The sequence below is a fragment of the Anolis carolinensis genome, chromosome 2 (genome assembly GCF_035594765.1).
Source record: "Anolis carolinensis isolate JA03-04 chromosome 2, rAnoCar3.1.pri, whole genome shotgun sequence".
Classification (NCBI taxonomy): Eukaryota; Metazoa; Chordata; class Lepidosauria; order Squamata; family Dactyloidae; genus Anolis; species Anolis carolinensis.
The window spans coordinates 186,953,095-186,971,276 of NC_085842.1; the positions used below are offsets into that span (position 1 = coordinate 186,953,095).

An 18,182-nucleotide genomic window follows, 5' to 3' on the forward strand; every position below is an offset into this window, starting at 1 on the left:
AGTGTAGTGGAGTCTTCTTTTGTGGAGGCTTTTCCGCAGAGGCTGTCTATCAGGAGTGCTTTGAATGTGCCTTTTTGCCTGGCAGGGGGTTGAACTGGATGGACCTTGGAGCCTTTTCCAACTCTAGGATTCTAGGATTTTATATCAGGAATTGGCAATAAGGGGGTGTTAGGATGGCCCCGTCGATTTGCCACGGAGGCTGGTGATTTGTCCCGTGCACCCTCATCAATGTGATGTTGTCCATAGATGGGTAGCTCTAGATTGGGGAGCTATTAGGAGGAATGGAGCAGAGAGTTGTGGAAACAGAAATGAGTGGCTGGCTGGAACCCTGAAATGAGGCATGCTGCAACATTTTGTTGTTAACCCCACTTGTCACCTGGGATGGCAAAACATCTTCAGTGTAATTTTTAAGACATCCTGAAGACCAGGACAGAACATTCATTTGATTCCCTTCCCCAGATTTCTTTACTCCTGAAACTAGTTTGGTTGGAGAAAATATATGCCTTTTTAGAAAGAATATGCCTGTCAGCTTAATATTGTGATGCAGATGATGTGTTAAATCTATATATATAAAATGGTAATGGAATCCCGGCACCGAGCAAAACAACAAAACTACCTATCCCACAACCTCAAAATTTGCCAGCACAACCCCTCATCCATGCCTCTGGGTTCATACAACTAAAATAAACAACAGGAACCACCACGGGGCCTAAAAACAAAAATGCTCCATGTGCGCCTCCGCCACAACGAACCCCAGGCACGGACAGAACAACCCCCATCCCTCCCCTCAACAGTCGCTCCCGCGCGCTCTCCTCTTCCTGCTCCGAGGCACCGCCGACCAAAAAAACCTCACCCAGCGGCCCTCAACATGGCGCCAGGGAGGAGGGACCAGCAAGGCCTACACAGAGCCCCCCACCGCCGCCCTCCCCCCAGCGGGGCCTGGCCGGGACTGGGGCCGGGGGACGCGGCCAGGAGAGGGCTGGGAGGCCAGGCCTCCTCCCCGGCCACCCTTCTCCGGGACGACCTCCTCCTCATGGTCATCAGGGAAACAGAGCGAGGTGGGAGGGAGGGGCCTTGCCCACGTCGCCCCCTCAAACAGGCACACCGAGGCCACGGAGGGGCGGGGGCCAGAAGGAGGAGGAGGGGGAAGCAGGAAGAGTTCTCTCTCCATTACTTTCAGTTTCTCCTCCTCTACACCTCCATTCTAATACAGTAAAGTCTCACTTATCCAACATTCTGGATTATCCAACACATTTTGGTAGTCAATGTTTTCAATATATCGTGATATTTTGGTGCTACATTAATTACTACATAGCATTACTACATATTGAATTACTTTTTCTGTCAAATTTGTTGTATAACATGATGTTTTGGTGCTTAATTTGTAAAATCATAACCTCATTTAATGTTTAATAGGCTTTTCCTTAATCCCTCCTTATTATCCAACATATTCGCATATCCAACATTCTGCAGGCCCGTTTATGTTGGGATAAGTGAGACTCTACTGTGAAAACAATCACAACCACAACAATAATCATCAACAGCTTCACAGGCAAGAACCACCCAGGCACTGAAGCTGCAAGGCCATTCAGTGCTAATCAAGCTCGCCAATGGCAACATTCACACTTGGCCTCCAAACAGACAATACAGTAGAGTCTCACTTAGCCAAGCTTCACTTATCCAAGCCAGTCTGCCATTTAGTAGTCAATGTTTTCGAATTACATGTTGCAATGTTTGTGTGCTACATTCCTAAGAACAGTAATTAATACATAACATTACTTTATATCATATGTAATAATTACTATGGTCTAATAAGAAAACAGAACAATAGAATCTCTAAAATCAGGACACAAAATACAAAACAACACTCAAAAGACAGGGACATTCCAAACACGAGAATTCCACACAGAAAACAATCAGGCCCAGCTAACACCTCCCAACAAAGGATGCCCTCAACCAGGAAACAGCCAGGCCTCGAACCTCCAAGGCCATTCAATACATTCAAAACGTAACTAACTTCAGTATTCATACTTCCTGCACTCAGACTATTCATTGCTATTCGATCTGCCCAACCAACAATTCCACAAGGTAGAAAGCGGCCAGGCTTCAAAGCACCAACACTATTCACTCCTTTTCAATCTCTCAAACCAATATTTCCCCTACATAAAAAACCCTTACATTTGGAAGCCATCACACCACTCCGTCCCATTCAACCAGCCAAAGCAAGGAGGCCCATATATACAAGCACCCAGGCTTGGAAACAGCGAGGCGATTCAGTGGAATTCCAAATGGCCACAGCAACGCGTGGCAGGGCACAGCTAGTGATGTATATATATTCAGTTGCACTTATATCTTGCCCTAGAAGCCTTGAAAGTGTACATTATCACCCTATTGCTTCTTACAACCTGACCCTTTTCAACTCAGCAGTTGTATAGCAAACCTGATGCTATGCCAGTCTTGTACCAAAGAAAGGGAGTTTGAAAATCAAAAGGATCATATGGATGACGGGAACTGAACCTCTCTTATCCCATAGTTTATCAGCCTAATGTCTGTTGGCTGAGAACCTTTTCCCTTGTCAAACTTGGTTTTACTCAGCAGTAATAAAAAGGAATTCCAGAATCCGACGGCACGAAAAAGGTGATGGCTAAGAGAATGGTTAAGCACCCCTGTTTGGACATGTGCCTATTTGCTTCTAAAAATAGCTTCTTGGCCAATATTTATGGATTATTGGGATGGTTCTTAATTTAGACAAATGTGTATGTCATCTTTCAGCTGTAACTGAAAGCAGCTCCTTCATGATTGATTTGGCAATGGAGTTGTTATAACAAAGGAGGACTGGAAGAGGTATCCCAAAGAAGAAACCCAAACCAACCTGTTGGCATATGTAGATTTCCATTAATTTTCCACTCATGTTAATACTACACGCTTTTCTATCTACTCTTAGCAGTAGCACAGTATCTAAGTGGTTTGTCGATATTGTGTGTGCACTGAATTTACTGATGTGATCCTGAATTAGACTGAAGTAATTAATAAATGCTAAAAAAATCACATGCATACAAAAATTATCACAGACAGAGGACTCTCTCAACACTGCACAATTTAATAGCACTTTATCTACCATGGCACCATCCTATGGAATCCAGAATGTTGTCATTTCATTATGTATTTAGACTTCTCTTTGTTGTAAGCCGTCCCAAGTCCCTTCGGGGAAAAGGGGCGGGATATAAATAAAGATTATTATTATTATTACTGACACAAAGACAGAGTATGACACAGTAAACAAGATGTATATGCTGGATTTCATATCACAAAATCACAAGTCGAACACTTCCCAAGTGTTTAGGACTGTGTGATGTATTTTCGGATGATGCGTGCAGATCCCAGTAAGGTGGCCTTTTGCAGTTGACAGATCGTGATTTTGTCAATGTGTATTGTTTCCAAATGCCGGCTGAGATCTTTTGGCACAGCACCCAGTGTGCCGATTACCACCAGGACCACCTGTACTGGTTTATGCCAGAGCCTTTGTGGTTTGATCTTGAGGTCCTGATATCGACTGAGTTTTTCCTGTTGTTTTTCATCAGTTTGACTGTCACCTGGTATGTAACATCAATAATCCAAACTCTTTTCTTTTCCACAACCGTGAGGTCTGATGTGTTGTGTTCCAAAACTTTGTTAGTCTGGATTCGAACAATATTTTTGCATGCTCATTTTCCATTACCTTTGCAGGTTTGTAATCCCACCAGTTCTCTACTGCTGTGAGGTGGTACTTGTGCCATAAATTCCAAATTATTATTATTATTATTATTATTATTATTATTATTACTACTACTATTATCTGTCAGATTCTAGTGTCTCACTCAAGTACAAATTCCATGTAGTCATGACAGTTAATCAAAGTGGTGTGGCATGATTTGTAGTGTGAATGAGACTCACATCTTCCCTTGGGCTAATCTTTCCCAACTTTTGATGGTTTATTTGAACAAATATTTGATATATTCTTCAGGTTAAAGTGCAACCTCCTTTCTCATCTCAAACAAAACAACAGGCTAGGAATGTGAGGTGAAGTTAAATGCATGATTCTCTCTTTGGACTTGTTAATCTTTTTAATTTTGATGTCTAGAATCTTTCACCATTAGCCTTTTCGGTGGAGTTTCTAGGAACTGTAGTCAATAGAAAACCAAAGGCAGAGAACTACAGCAGAGGTGTCATGTGGATATTTGGTGATATGGGGTCAGTGGGGCAGAGGAAGGTACTAGGTTTCTCTGTTCTGCTCAATCCCACCAAATTTTCTGGGTCAGGATGAGATCCCAGTGTAGCTCAGAAACCTATACCTGCATCAACCATGTCAACATACCCCAATTTGGCAGGGATAGTCCCAATTAAATCTCTATCTTACTTTTTCAGTTGTTATCAAAAGGTCCCATTTTCCCCCTCCCACTTCCTCCTTTGTCCTCAGTTTACTTCAATTGATGCAAAATGAGTTCAAAGTGCAAAAGTAGTTTCTTCTCAACTCAGCAGAAGGGAAAGGAGAGGGAAAGGGGTGGTGGTGAAATCTTTCCCTTTCCAGGAGGCTCAGGCAAAAGCAAGCCAGTGTATTTTCTACCAACTTGTCTGATCTTTTCCATTAAGAACTTCTGGTGTCTTGACCACACTATGGTGTTACTCTGCCACATGTATCCTGATTTTCATCTGTGAAATGTTGGTGGGGCGGTTATGTGTTATATGTTGCAGCAAATATGCCAAGGAAACATTGCTGTATGCCTCCATCCACATTGGATAGAATTGCTCATGTGATAAGTTTGCTTGTATATCTGTGACATCCTGAGTCACAGTATATATATATATATACACAATCAATATATAACTGATTTTTCTTTTAAAAGCCACTTACCTGTTTTAAAGCTGGCTGATATGAGAGGGCTGTAGGAGTAAACTATTTTTGAGTACCACCCCTTCCCAACAAAAATAAGTCGATGTTTTATTTTGCCTTCTAGGAAGCATGGGGCATTCTCACCACGTTTTACCATTATAGGAACAATAGAGGTCTTTTTTGTTGGAACAAGAAGAGAGTGGAAGAAACTTTACGAGATAGGTAAAATTGCCCATCCTAGGATGCTTGGACTTCAGTTGAGGCATGGAGACCACCAGCTCCCATCACACGATTGGGCTCTTTGCCTCAACTGAAATCCAGGTGTTGCAGGCGGCATTGGCAGCAATGCAGAAGGCATCCTGTGTTGCATAAGCTGGATGGTGAGATTTCCCCTCGTAGGATGGCGTGAGTGGCTAGACAGGTGATGCGGGGTGTGGGATGACAGGTTCCCCACACGGAGCCCTGCCAGATTAGCCACAATCCGTGGCAAATCGGAGGGTGAATGTGATGAGGTCGTAAGTCACTTTCATCTTCTGTTTCAAAAAGGGTTTCCCACTTGCTTAAATTACCCTAAAATGTGATGGAGACGTCCACCATATTCCGAATTCCCATGTTGAGTTACAGTGGCATTGCTCAATCTCCTGTTATTCTTGTAACCTTTTGTCTTTTCTTTCTGTTTTTGCTCTCTTATAGTTCCTGTGCCTCAAGAACATCCGAACCTTCATCAGCACTTGCTATGAGAAGTTTGGTTTGCGGAAGAGTGATCTTTTTGAGGTCTTTGACTTGTTCGATGTCAAGGATTTTGCAAAGGTCTGATTATTTAATACATTCTATATTCCTGCACAAATGTAATGGTGGATATTGGACTACATCTGCCTCCCAACCTTTTGCACCATTGCAAACAAGGCTCTAGTGGAGAGGTGGGCAGCTATGTACCTCTAGGTGTTTGGGCCTACAAAGCCAGCTCAACCAGTGCTTTAGGATTATGGGAACATTGGATCAAAGTATTTAGTGTCCTTAAAGTCATTAGTGAAGGGTTATTTTGAAACTGAACCATTGCAGAGGAGAGGCCATAGAAGGGAAACTAAAATAGAAATCTGAGAAGCTGTGCAGGGATTAGAACATCAACATTTTGCAACGGATACACCCCTTTCGTCATCTGGCCATTATATTTTAAAAAGGGAATGCCCATATGTTTTAAAACTTCTCTTTGCATCTGTACAGACTATTTTAAAACTGAAAAAAAATCAGATTCTTAGAATGCTGACATATTCTTATTAGAGTTCAAATTCCATATCTTCCTGAAAAACCAAAGGAATGCAGAGTGGACAAAGCTAATGTACTGGGTATGTATATACCATGTCTTTGTAACCAAGCACAAGTATATTCCATACTGTTCACATTTTTCGATATATCAGAATATATCAATATATTATCAATAATAATAACATGTTATTAATATGTTCATGGTGCTTTTAATGCTTTAATTATTGTGTAATTTATGTTTGTTTTGGTTGTATGTTTACTATCACTATATTATGTTTCTTCTGTTGTAAGCCACCCTGAGTCCTTTCGGGGATGATGATGATGATGCTCTAAGAAAAGTCACATGAACAGCTTCCCAAAGACATTTTATCTCTTAGGTCAAGCCCAAGATATTTTACAAATTGAGACGGAGTATATGATGATATCTCCATCCATTCCATATTCACAGCATACTAGACTAGCAGCTGAAATGATAGAAGTGCATCTTCCATTGATCTGAAGGTAGCAGGCAAATTTAAGAAGCCCAGAGCAAACTGGGTAGCACATACAGCTCTAGCTTTAACTACCTCACTTCTGCTCCTTGCCTTCTGGTATCAGCTATCTTAGAAAGATCTCTGGCAAAATCTCTTTCTGGTATGAATACTAAAAACCAAGATCTTGCTTTCTCTCCAGCAACAAATGAATGATTATCTAGCATAGAATAAATAAATAATAAATAATAAATAGAATAAACTGTTGACTCCTGCAAGGTACAAAGATCTTTTGACTGTGGACAATATGCTGTAGGCTCAGGCCTCACTTCCTTCATGCTTATTTATTCCCTCGCTTATGTTAAGTATTCTTTGTTCTGACATTTGAATCAGGAAAAGTCAGATTTCCAGGTTCCCAGAAGTTAAGGCTAAGAATATGGTGCCTAAGAGGGGGAGAACTTGACTGGCACCATGTCTACATCTGCCCCAATAACTCTGGGGCAAGCAGTGACAGAACTGTCCTGATGGAAGCCTTTCTAGTGACCACATTGGCCAGTCAAGCCAAGAGTGCATTAGGACTACTGGTGTTACTGGCCACAAGCAACTCCCTTTCAAAGGCTTGCTGATGACCTTTTTTTCCCTGGACACATAGCTGGCCAGCCTGTCCTGACCACTAGAAACAAAGTCACTGGCAATCCTCTCCAATGATGCTTCTAGTGACCAGCAACACAGCAGTAAGTCTGTTGGACATGTGGATAATGAATTGAACAGGACCCTGTTTTCCTTTGCGCTGGATTGACAGCTGAATGTTGCACTTGCTGTTCTATACAGGATTTGATGCTCGCATTTTATCACTCCAAGCATTAGCATCACATATTGAATCTGAAAGCAGCTCACGCAGATACCATCTAAATGTCACAGAGGCTGCTGGGGCCCATCTACTGGATCCTGTGGTACAACTGCTTGAGGCAATGAAAGACTCTATGCCAGCCTTGTGTTAGACAGCATGGCCTAACTTCTAAGAAAAAAGATGGCATGGCATATCAAAGCTGTGGCCCTGTCCAGAAAGCATGGAAATGGTGCTCCTGACCTCTTGCTTTCATTGAAGTAGGCAGACAAGTAAGCAAAAATTTGCCCACAACAGGATGTGAAATACAGCTACAGAACCACATAGCTGGCTGCAGTGGGCGGATCATAGAGGAGGAAGCTTGTGAGACATGTGCAGCCTTACTGCTGAAAATGTTCTTTAAGCCCTAAATTGTCCCCTCCCCCCCCCCCGGCCCCCAAACAGAATTGGATTAAAATTGTGCATTTGTAGCTCCAGTCTTGGCTGTCCATTGGAAAAAAAATGGACAGGTATGGGAGGTTATTTTGTAAAAACAACAATAGGGCTGTCAGAGTGAAAACTGGCAATGGCTCCTGCATCTTTCATGATTTGCAGAAGAGAGAATGTTAGCAGGTGTTGTTTATTATCTGGTTATTTGACAAATTCCACCTGCTGAAATTCTGTCTTCTGGACAACCATTAAAGCTCAGGCTTGCCAGACATTAAAAACAACAAAAAAGGCTTTTTTTGCTTATGTTGGTAGAAAAAGGAAGAACAAGGAGGCAATAGGGCCTCTGCGAGGAGAAGATGGGGTGATGGTGACAAGGGACAGGGAAAAGGCAGAACCACTTAATGCCTTCTTTGCCTCGGTCTTCTCACAAAAAGAAAGTCGTCTTCAACCTCAGCAACATGGAATGGATGAAGGATTAGGGGAAATCCAACCCCAAATAGGGAAACAAGTTATCCAGGAAAACCTGGCCTCTCTAAACAAATTCAAGTCCCCAGGGCCAGATCAGCTACATCGAAGAGTATTGAAGGAACTAGCAGGTTATTTCAGAACCACTGGCAATCAACTTGGAGAGCTCTTGGAGAATGGGAGAAGTCCCAGCAGATTGGAGGAGAGCGAATGTGGTCCCTATCTTCAAGAAGGGAAAAAAGAATGACCCAAACAATTACCATCTGGTCAGCCTCGCGTTGATACCAGGCAAGATTCTGGAAAAGATCATTAAGGAAGTGGTCTGCAAACATTTAGAAACAAATGCGGTCATTGCTAATAGCCAACATGGATTTACCAAAAACAAGTCATGGCAGACTAATCTGATCTCTTTTTTCAATAGAGTTACGGGTTGGGTCGTTACAGGGGACACTGTGGATGTAGTGTTCCTGGATTTCAGTAAGGCCTTTGACAAAGTTCCCCATGACATTCTGGCAAACAAACTAGTAAAATGTGGGCTAGACAAAACTATGGTTAGGTGGATCTGTGGCTAAGGTGGCTAAGCGAACAAACCCTAAGGGTGCTCACTAATGCATCGTCTTCATCTTGGAAAGAAGTCACGAGTGGAGTGCCGCAGGGCTCCATCCTGGGCCTGGTTCTGTTTAACATCTTTATTATTGACTGAGACGAAGGGTTAGAAGGCACGATCATCAAGTTTGCAGATGACACCGAACTGGGAGGGATAGCCAACACTCCAGAAGACAGGAACAGAATTCAAAACAATCTTGACAGACTAGAGCAGGGGTCCTCAAACTTTTTAAGTGGGCCGGTTCATGGTCCTTCAGACTGTTGGGGGGCCGGACTATGAAATGGTCCAAAATTAGGATTGTTGTTGTTGTGTGCCTTCAAGTCATTTCAGACTTAGGTCAACCCTAAGTCTAAAGTTTAGGACAGAGGCCAGGTCAATGACCCTGGAGGGCTGCATCCGGCCCATGGGCCTTAGTTTGGGGATCGCTGACCTAGATGATCTCATAAGACCATAGGTAAGCAAAGAGACCTTCAAAGACCATCTAGATCAGGGGGTCCCCAAACTAAGGCCCGGGGGCCTGATGTGGCCCTCCAAGGTCATTGACCTGGCCCCCGCCCTCAGTTTTAGACTTAGGCTCGCCCAAAGTCCAAAATGACTTGAAGACACAACAACAACAATCCTACTTAGCTTGACTATCTCATTGGCCAGAAGCAGGCCCACACTTCCCATTGAAATCCTAATAGGTTTACACAGTATGTTGATTAAAATTATTTTTATTTTTAAATATTGTATTGTTGTTTAATTTACTAATACTGTGCACTCCTAATAATATAATATATTGTTTATACATATAATATTGATAATAATCTTATAATATAATACAATACAATATAATATTTATTTATTTATTTATTTATTTGTTACAGTATTTCTACCCCTCCCTTCTCACCCAATAGGGGACTCAGGGTGGCTAATAATAATAATACAATATAATAATATTGTGTAATATAATAATATTAATTGCATAGGTAAAGGTAAAGGTTTCCCCTGACGTGAAGTCCAGTCGTGTCCGACTCTGGGGGTTGGTGCTCATCTCCATTTCTAAGCCGAAGAGCCGGCATTGTCCATAGACACCTCCATGGTCATGTGGCTGTCATGACTGCATGGAACACCATTACCTTCCCGCCGGAGCGGTACCTATTGATCTACTCTCATTTCAAATTGCTAGGTTGGCAGGAGCTGGAGCTTAACAGCGGGTGCTCACTCCGCTCCGTGGATTTGAACCTGGGACCTTTCGGTCTGCAAGTTCAGCAGCTCAGCACTTTAACACACTGAGCCACCGGAGGCTCAGTGTGTTAATTACATATTATATATTAAATGTAATATTACTAATAATATTACAGTACAGTAGTATAGTACAATATAGTAATATATAATGCTAATATTGTGCTATGCTAATAATATAATATATTGTATGTACATACAACTTGTAAGCCGCTCTTAGTCCCCTTCGGCGTGAGAGAGGGTGGGGTATAAATGTAGTAAATAAATAAATAAATAAATAATTGTTGTTGTTGGGGGGGGGTTGCACTACAAATAAGACATGTGCAGTGTGCATAGGAATTTCTTTGTATTTTTTTTTTCAAATTATAATTCGGCCCCTCAACAGTCTGAGTGGCCATGAACAGGCCCTCCACTTAAAAAGTTTGGGGACTCCTGATCTAGATGGTCTCATAAGACCATAAGTAAGGAAAGAGACCTCCAAAAACCATCTAGATTGTCTCATAAGACCATAAGTAAGGAAAGAGACCCTCAAAGGCCATCTAGATGATCTCATCAGGCCATCAGAAGACCATAGGTAAGGAAAGGGACCCTCAAAGGCCATCTAGATGGTCTCATAGGACCATAGGTAAGAAAAGTAACCTCCAAAAGCCATCTAGATGGTCTCATAAGGCTGTAGCTAAGCAAAGAGACCTTCAAAAACCATCTCAATGATCTCATAAGACCATAGGTAAGCACAGAGACCTGCAAAGACCAGGTAGACTTAGGTCAACCCTAAGTCTAAAGTTTAGGACAGGGGCCAGGTCAATGACCTTGGAGGGCCGCATCTGGCCCCCGGGCCTTAGTTTGGGGACCCCTGGACTAGAGAGATGGGCCAAAACTAACAAAATGAAGTTCAACAGGGACAAATGCAAGATACTTCACTTCGGCAGAAAAAATGGAATGCAAAGATACAGAATGGGGGATGCCTGGCTCGACAGCAGTACGTGTGAAAAAGATCTTGGAGTCCCTGTGGAAAACAAGTTAAACATGAGCCAACAATGTGATGCGGCTGCTAAAAAAGCCAACGGGATTCTGGTCTGCATAAATAGGGGTATAGCATCTAGATCCAGGGAAGTCATGCTACCCCTCTATTCTGCTTTGGTCAGACCACATCTGGAATTCTGAGTTCAATTCTGGGCACCACAATTGAAGGGAGATGTTGACAAGCTGGAAAGCGTCCAGAGGAGGGCAACTAAAATGATCAAGGGTCGGGAGAGCAATCCCTATGAGGAGCAGCTTAAAGAACTGGGCATGTTTAGCTTGCAAAACAGAAGGCTGAGAGGAGACATGATAGCCATGTACAAATATGTAAGGGGAAGTCATAGGAGGAGGAGCAAGCTTGGAGGAGGAGTCATAGGAGGAGGGAGCAAGCTTGTTTTCTGCTGCCCTGCAGACTAGGATGCGGAACAATGGCTTCAAACTACAGGAAAGGAGATTTCACCTAAACATCAGGAAGAACTTCCTCACTGTGAGAGCTGTTCAGCAGTTGAACTCTCTGCCCGAGACTGTGGTGGGGGCTCCTTCTTTGGAGGCTTTTAAGCAGAGGCTGGATGGCCATCTGTCGGGGGTGCTTTGAATGCGATTTCCTGCTTCTTGGCAGGGATATGGCCCATGAGGTCTCTTCCAAGTCTACTATTCTATGATTCTATAAAGGCATAGGAGAATTCTTAGTTGTCAGCGACAACCTTAGGGCCATTCTACACAGGCCCAAAATCTGTGATGGGTCACAGATTTACCCGAGGCATTCAAATGATGCCTTAGGTAAACACAAATTAATCTGGAGAAAAGTGGGAAATCCCAATTTACTCTGGATTATTTGGCACCTGCAAAAGAGCTGGACCTTAAGCTTTGCAAGTGCTGGTCCTGTGGGGATTGACTCCCATAACTGCTTCTGGTTCTTTGGGCTCCTGGAAGGGGCAGGATGGTGCCCCCTCTCCCCAAACCCCATTTCCCCCTCAAAAACGTACCCCTCCATCTCCTGATGCGTCATTTTCATGCATCAGGAGAATTCTCCGGAGGGGCCTGGAGAGTGGCTGAACATCTTCCTAGCCACCCCCGAGGGAAAGTCCTGCTTTTGGGTTGGGTTAAAATAACCCAGTTCCTCCTAAGTTTTTGGGCAGTGTAGAGGGGCCTTAGAAGAAGTTCAGGCCCCATCTACACTGCTTTATAAAACCCAGGTTTATATGTCAGTGTAGACTCATAATCCAGTTCAAACAGATAATCTGGATTATCTGCTTTAAAAATCTGGATTCTATGGCAATGTAGATCCAGCTTCAGAGATTGAAAATGGAGTTAAGTTTTGGCACTTCCAGACAGCTCCAAAACACGGGATTTATAAGAGGAGCAAAAAACCTGGGACCTCAAAGCAGGTCCCCAAACTGACCTGCCAGTCCCGGGATTTATTCCACCGCTGACCTCATTGGCCTCCCTTCTGTGACTTGGGTTACAATGGAGGGTGGACAAGGGACATCTGCCGGAAGTTTTTTAAAACACTGATCCATATATGCACATATCCTAATAGAATGAATACACACATATTTGCATGTGCGCATAATAGATCAGTGCATAATGGAAGGAATTTTTAAAAACTTCTGCCAGATTTCTTCCTTCTCCTAATTATTTATTAAAGTTTTGTTTACAGTATTACGGTGTTTACAGTGTTAATTAAAGAGTTTCAGAGAGTTCTAATGTCCCTCTGTTCATTCTTCCTTTCAATCAACTGTGCATCCATTTGACAGCCCAATGGGCTGATCAGGTGTTTTGGGCTTTTTAAAAGGCACGGACATCAGCTGGAGCAGTCTCCACAAGGGGGAGGGAAGGAAAACCCGTGTTTTCTGGCATGTAGGGTCACACAGACATATGAAGATCAGCATCTTTCAGCCAAAAACGAGATAAAAGGGGACCTTTTTATCACGTGGTTTCCTTCCTTTGCAGTGAATCATAACTGTTTTCCAGTGATGTCATTTAGCCACCCTCCATTTTGAAACAGGAGCTCTCGTGATTAAGGTGTAAGACATGTGATCTTACATGGAGGCCTAAGATAGACAAATGTAGTAATTAAATTATTAACATGGACTTTGTGTTGAATAGGTGTGAGTCTAGTTTATTTAAAAGTCCAAAGCATGTGGCATTGGCTTTGCTTTTTATGTCTATAATTTTAATCAACAGAAGCTTCCTTGATAGTACAAAGGATGGTCACATGTAAATATTTCAAGTCCACCAGGAAGTTATTGAAGTACATTTCATACTATTGACTCTAAAAGGCAACATTTCCCTTTCTTTTTGTGACTAGGTGATTGACACCTTATCAATATTGTCATGGACACAAATTGCCCAGAACAAAGGGTTCATGTAAGTATGGATGATTTTACTTGTAGCAAGTAGTAGACGGGTACAGTAGTCTCGCTTATCCAACATAAACATGCTGTCAGAACATTGGATAAGTGAAAATGTTGGATAATAAGAAGGGATTAAGGAAAAAACCTAATTTCTTTCCTGTTCTAGTTGTAGAACATCTATTTCCCTCCCTCCTATTAAAACAGCTCCACTGGCTACCGATAAGTTTCTGGTCCCAATTCAAGGTGCTGGTTATCACCAATAAAGCCCTAAATGGTTCAGGTCCGGCTTAGCTTTGTGATCACATTTCCTACTATGAACCTACACGATCCTTGAGATCTGCGGGGGAGGCCCCAGGGCCGTAGGCAGAAAAAAAAATCTGGGAGGGGTTTTGAAAATTTCGGGGGGGGGGGGGTTGAACCCCTAGCACTCCCCCCCCCCCCCCCGGCTACAAACCTGTCAATATCTGCTTGAGATAGTGCCTGGAGGGACTCTTAATGTTTTGCATTTCATAGACTTAGCATGGGGATTTGGTTAACCAGTTAAAATTCATGAGTAAATCAGGTTTTTTTTATAACCTGAAAAATTTCGGGGGGGGGGGGGTTGAACCCCTAACCCCCCCCCCCTCGCTACAGGCCTGAGAGGCCCTCCTCTCACTTCTGCCACCGTCTCAGCACGGTTGGTGGGGACGAGGCAGAGGGCCTTCTCAGCGGTAGCCCCCCAGCCCTGAAACTCCCTCCTGAGTGAAATTAGATTAGCCCCCACCTTGGCCACATTCTGGAAAAAGCTGAAAACCTGACTATTTTGATGTGCATTCGACTGATTCGGCACAAATTGACGGTGTCCTTTCACCTCCACCTATACTCAGCTATTGCACTTTATTCTGGCCTAGCTCAGAGGTTGGAAGATATTGCACATAAATAAATCTTACTGCCTTACCTCCAATACTGATTATGCTCACTGTGCCTAGAAGGCTATTGGTTATTGTGAATATGTTTTTATTGTATTTTATATGCCTTCGGGGAGATGGGGCGAAATACAAGAATAAAGTTATTATTATATTATTATTGTATGACACAGCAAACAAGATAGATATGCTGGATTTTGTTTCACAAAATCACAAGTCGAACACTTCCCAAGTGTCTAGTACTGTGTGATGTATTATCGGATGGTGCGCGCAGATCCCAGTAGGGTGGCCTTTTGCAGTTGGCAGATCGTAATTTTGTCAATGTCTATTGTTTCCAAATGCCGGCTGAGATCTTTTGGCACGGCACCCAATGTGCCTATCACCACCGGGACCACCTGCACTGGTTTCTGCCAGCGTCTTTGAAGTTCAATCTTGAGGTCTTGATAGTGGCTGAGTTTTTCCTGTTGTTTTTCGTCAATGCGACTGTCACCTGGGCTGCCTTCTGTCTCTTTCTTCAGGGTCCCATTCGTGAACCATAGCCAGGTCTTCTCCTTATCAGCTTTTCCTTCAATTTTGTCAAGGAACTTTCCATGCAATGTTTTGTTATGCCAGCTGTCAGCTCTAGTTTGTAGTGCGGTTTTCTTGTACTGGTTTTTTGTCTGCTGTGCTTTGAGGAGTTTCTGATTTTTGACTTCAATCAAAGCAGGTTCTTCCCTTTGCTTTACATATTCTGCCAGGGCATGTTCTTCTTCTTTGACTGCTTGTTTTACTTGTAAGAGTCCTCTGCTCCCTGATCTTCTAGGCAGATATAGCCGGTCAACATCACTGCGAGGGTGCAGTGAATCATGAATGGTCGTGAGTTTTCTTGTTTTTCTGTCCAAATTGTCCAGTTCTGCCTGTGCCCAATTTATAATGCCACAGTATATCTTATGACAGGTATGGCCCAGGTATTTATGGCCTTGATGGTGTTGCCTCCATTGAGCTTGCTTTTGAGAATTTTTCTGACCCTTTGTGTGTATTCTTTGCTGACCACAGTTTTCACATGTTCATGCTTGATGTTGTCCAACTGTAATATGCCCAGATATTTATAGGCCTCTGGCTGGTGACAGTTTATTGTTTGGCCATTTGGCATATTTATGCCCTCACTTTCAATGATTTCTCCCTTCTTCAATGCCACTGTTAACATTTTATTATAATTATTATTTACTATTCTAAAGCCTTTGACTGTGTGGATCATAATAAATTGTGGCAAGTCCTTGGTAGTATAGGGATACCAAGTTACCTTGTCTGTCTTCTGAGAAATTTGTATAACGACCAAGTAGCAACAGTCAGAACAGACCATGGAACAACAGACTGGTTCAAGATTGGGAAAGGAGTACGGCAGAGCTGTATCCTCTCACCCTACCTATTCAACATGTATGCAGAACACACCATGTGACATGCGAGGCTGGAGTTAAAATTGCTGGAAGAAACATTAACAACCTTAGATATGCAGATGATACCACTCTGATGGCTGAAAGTGAGGAAGAGCTGAGGAGCCTTATTACCAAGGTGAAAGAAGAAAGTGCAAAAGCTGGGTGGCAGTTAAACATCAAGAAAACCAAGATTATGGCAACCAGGCTCATCAATAACAGGCAAATAGAGGGAGAAAATGTGGAGGCAGTGACAGACTTTGTATTTCTAGGCATGAAGATTACTGCAGACGCAGACTCCAGCCAGGAAATCAGAAGACTTTACTTCTTGGGAATGACCAAGCAATGACCAAACTGGCAACGAAGGTCTGCAGTGGTATTCACCGAAGTAACCTATGGATGCAAGAGCTGGACCATAAGGAAGGATGAGTGAAGGAAGATAGACGCTTTTGAACGGTGATGTTGGGGAAAATCCTGAGAGTGCCTAGGACCGCAAGAAGATCCAACCAGTCCATCCTCCAGGAAATAATGCCCATCTGCTCACTGGAGGGAAGGGTATTAGAGGCAAAGATGAAGTATTTTGGCCACATCATGAGAAGACAAGAAAGCTTGGAGAAGAGAACGATGCTGGGGAAAATGAAAGGGAAAAGGAAGAGGGGCCAACCAAGGGCATGATGGATGGATCGTATTCTTGAAGTGACTTGGTTGACCTTGAAGGAGGTGGGGCTGGCCACGGCCGACAGGGAGCTCTGGCATGGGCTGGTCCATGAGGTTATAAAGAATCTGAAGCAACTGAGCGAATAAACAACAACGACAACTAGTTGTAGAAAATTACTAGCTGTTCTTCATTGCCTGGAATGATGTGGATTGGGGCACGAAAGTGATGTGGAAGTGGGGAGGGGGAAAGGAAGAATCACCCACTCTTTTCTCTCCTGCTCCCACCAGTTGCCCTTGTGACATCATGCTTATAATCAGATACTGGATTATATGCCAGTGTAGATCCAGCCTTAGTCTTTCACAACCCAGGTTTAATTTGTACTGAGAATATATCCATTGAAATAAATGGGGTTTAAATAATTTGTGACTAACCTGTCCCACTGATTTTAGTTAGTCTACTACAAGTACAGTTTAAATCAGAATTTAACTTAGGTTGGATCTACACTATATCCCAGGATCTGATCCCAGATTATCTGTTTATCTGGCAGGGTAGACCCAGGCCCCTTCCACACAGCCATATAACCCAGAATATCAAGGCAAAAAATCCCACAATATCTGATTTGAACTGGGTTATTTGAATCTGTATTGCCATATATTCCAGTGCAAGGCAGAAAATGTGGGATTTTATTCAGCTGTGTGAAAAGGGCCTCATATAATTCAGTTCAAAGCAGATAACCTGGGATCCAAATCCTGGGATATAGGGCAATGTAGATTCAGCCTCAGTTTCCTTCTCATATTATTACAGTTACGTGATCTGCATTAGAAATTGCAATCTGTTTTTAAATCACTTTTGTTTCTTACAGGCCATTCCCTACTGAAGACAGCATTGCTGATGATGAAATATACAGTGGCCTATCGGATCAGATTGAGTAAGGACAAATTTGTTCTAGGTTAGGAGGGAAAATAATTTATGTCAAAAGAAGGAATCTTTAAGTAAAGTGTTTTCTGGAAGGGATCTTTAAATAAATGCCTGACATTGGAAATTGAGGATGTCATACTTTTCCTATCTGTGCATAACAGTAAACGTGACCCTGCTGAATTTCTGCTGTTCATAAAGTGTTTAAAGCGTGCTCATTAAGCTGACACGGGGAACTAACAGGTCTTTCTAGTGTGCTAGAGGCTGGTACCATATTTGTGCTCATTGACTATCTTTTTTTCCCCTGGTAACTCTCCAGCAGCTAATGGTTCATTGACCAACGTAGGCCCTTGAACCACCACTTTGTTTGGTTTACAGCAGATGAGTCCCCCCAGGAAAAAACCTTGTCAGTCTTATCTGTGTCAAGAGGTTTATGGAGGCCTTCGCAATTCCAAAGAGAAACATACTAATGTTTACCCTGCCAGATAAACATTAACAACCCGATTTTTGCAGAATTGTGCAGTATACCTAAAAGTCTCATTCTCCATTTTCTTATCTCTTCTTCCTTTCTTGTCGTAAAAGTGGCAAATAGCTGCCCAATAAATGGTAGGTTCCTAATCACCTGGGTGATGTCTGTGACATTCATCCAGTGCCCTTGGGTTTTTTCTGTCGCACCAGCTGATAGTGTGTGTATAGATATAGTGGCTATTGTAATTACAGAACATTGGCACCAATAG

The 18,182-nt window shown here is 42.8% G+C and overlaps 1 protein-coding gene across 3 annotated transcripts in view; it reads left to right on the plus strand.

The window, feature by feature from the left end:
* The window catches only part of vav1 (vav guanine nucleotide exchange factor 1), a 127,883-nt gene that overhangs the window by 24,798 nt on the left and 84,903 nt on the right, over positions 1-18,182 (plus strand). For 2 of the 3 annotated variants that reach the window (XM_062974097.1, XM_062974099.1), the window contains exons 2-4: positions 5,564-5,680; positions 13,510-13,568; positions 17,393-17,458. In XM_062974097.1, coding sequence (XP_062830167.1) covers positions 5,564-5,680; positions 13,510-13,568; positions 17,393-17,458 — 242 coding nt within the window. Of the gene's footprint in view, positions 1-5,563; positions 5,681-11,589; positions 11,686-13,509; positions 13,569-17,392; positions 17,459-18,182 lie in introns of those variants that run through there. The other variant, XM_062974098.1, reaches the window with a different exon arrangement.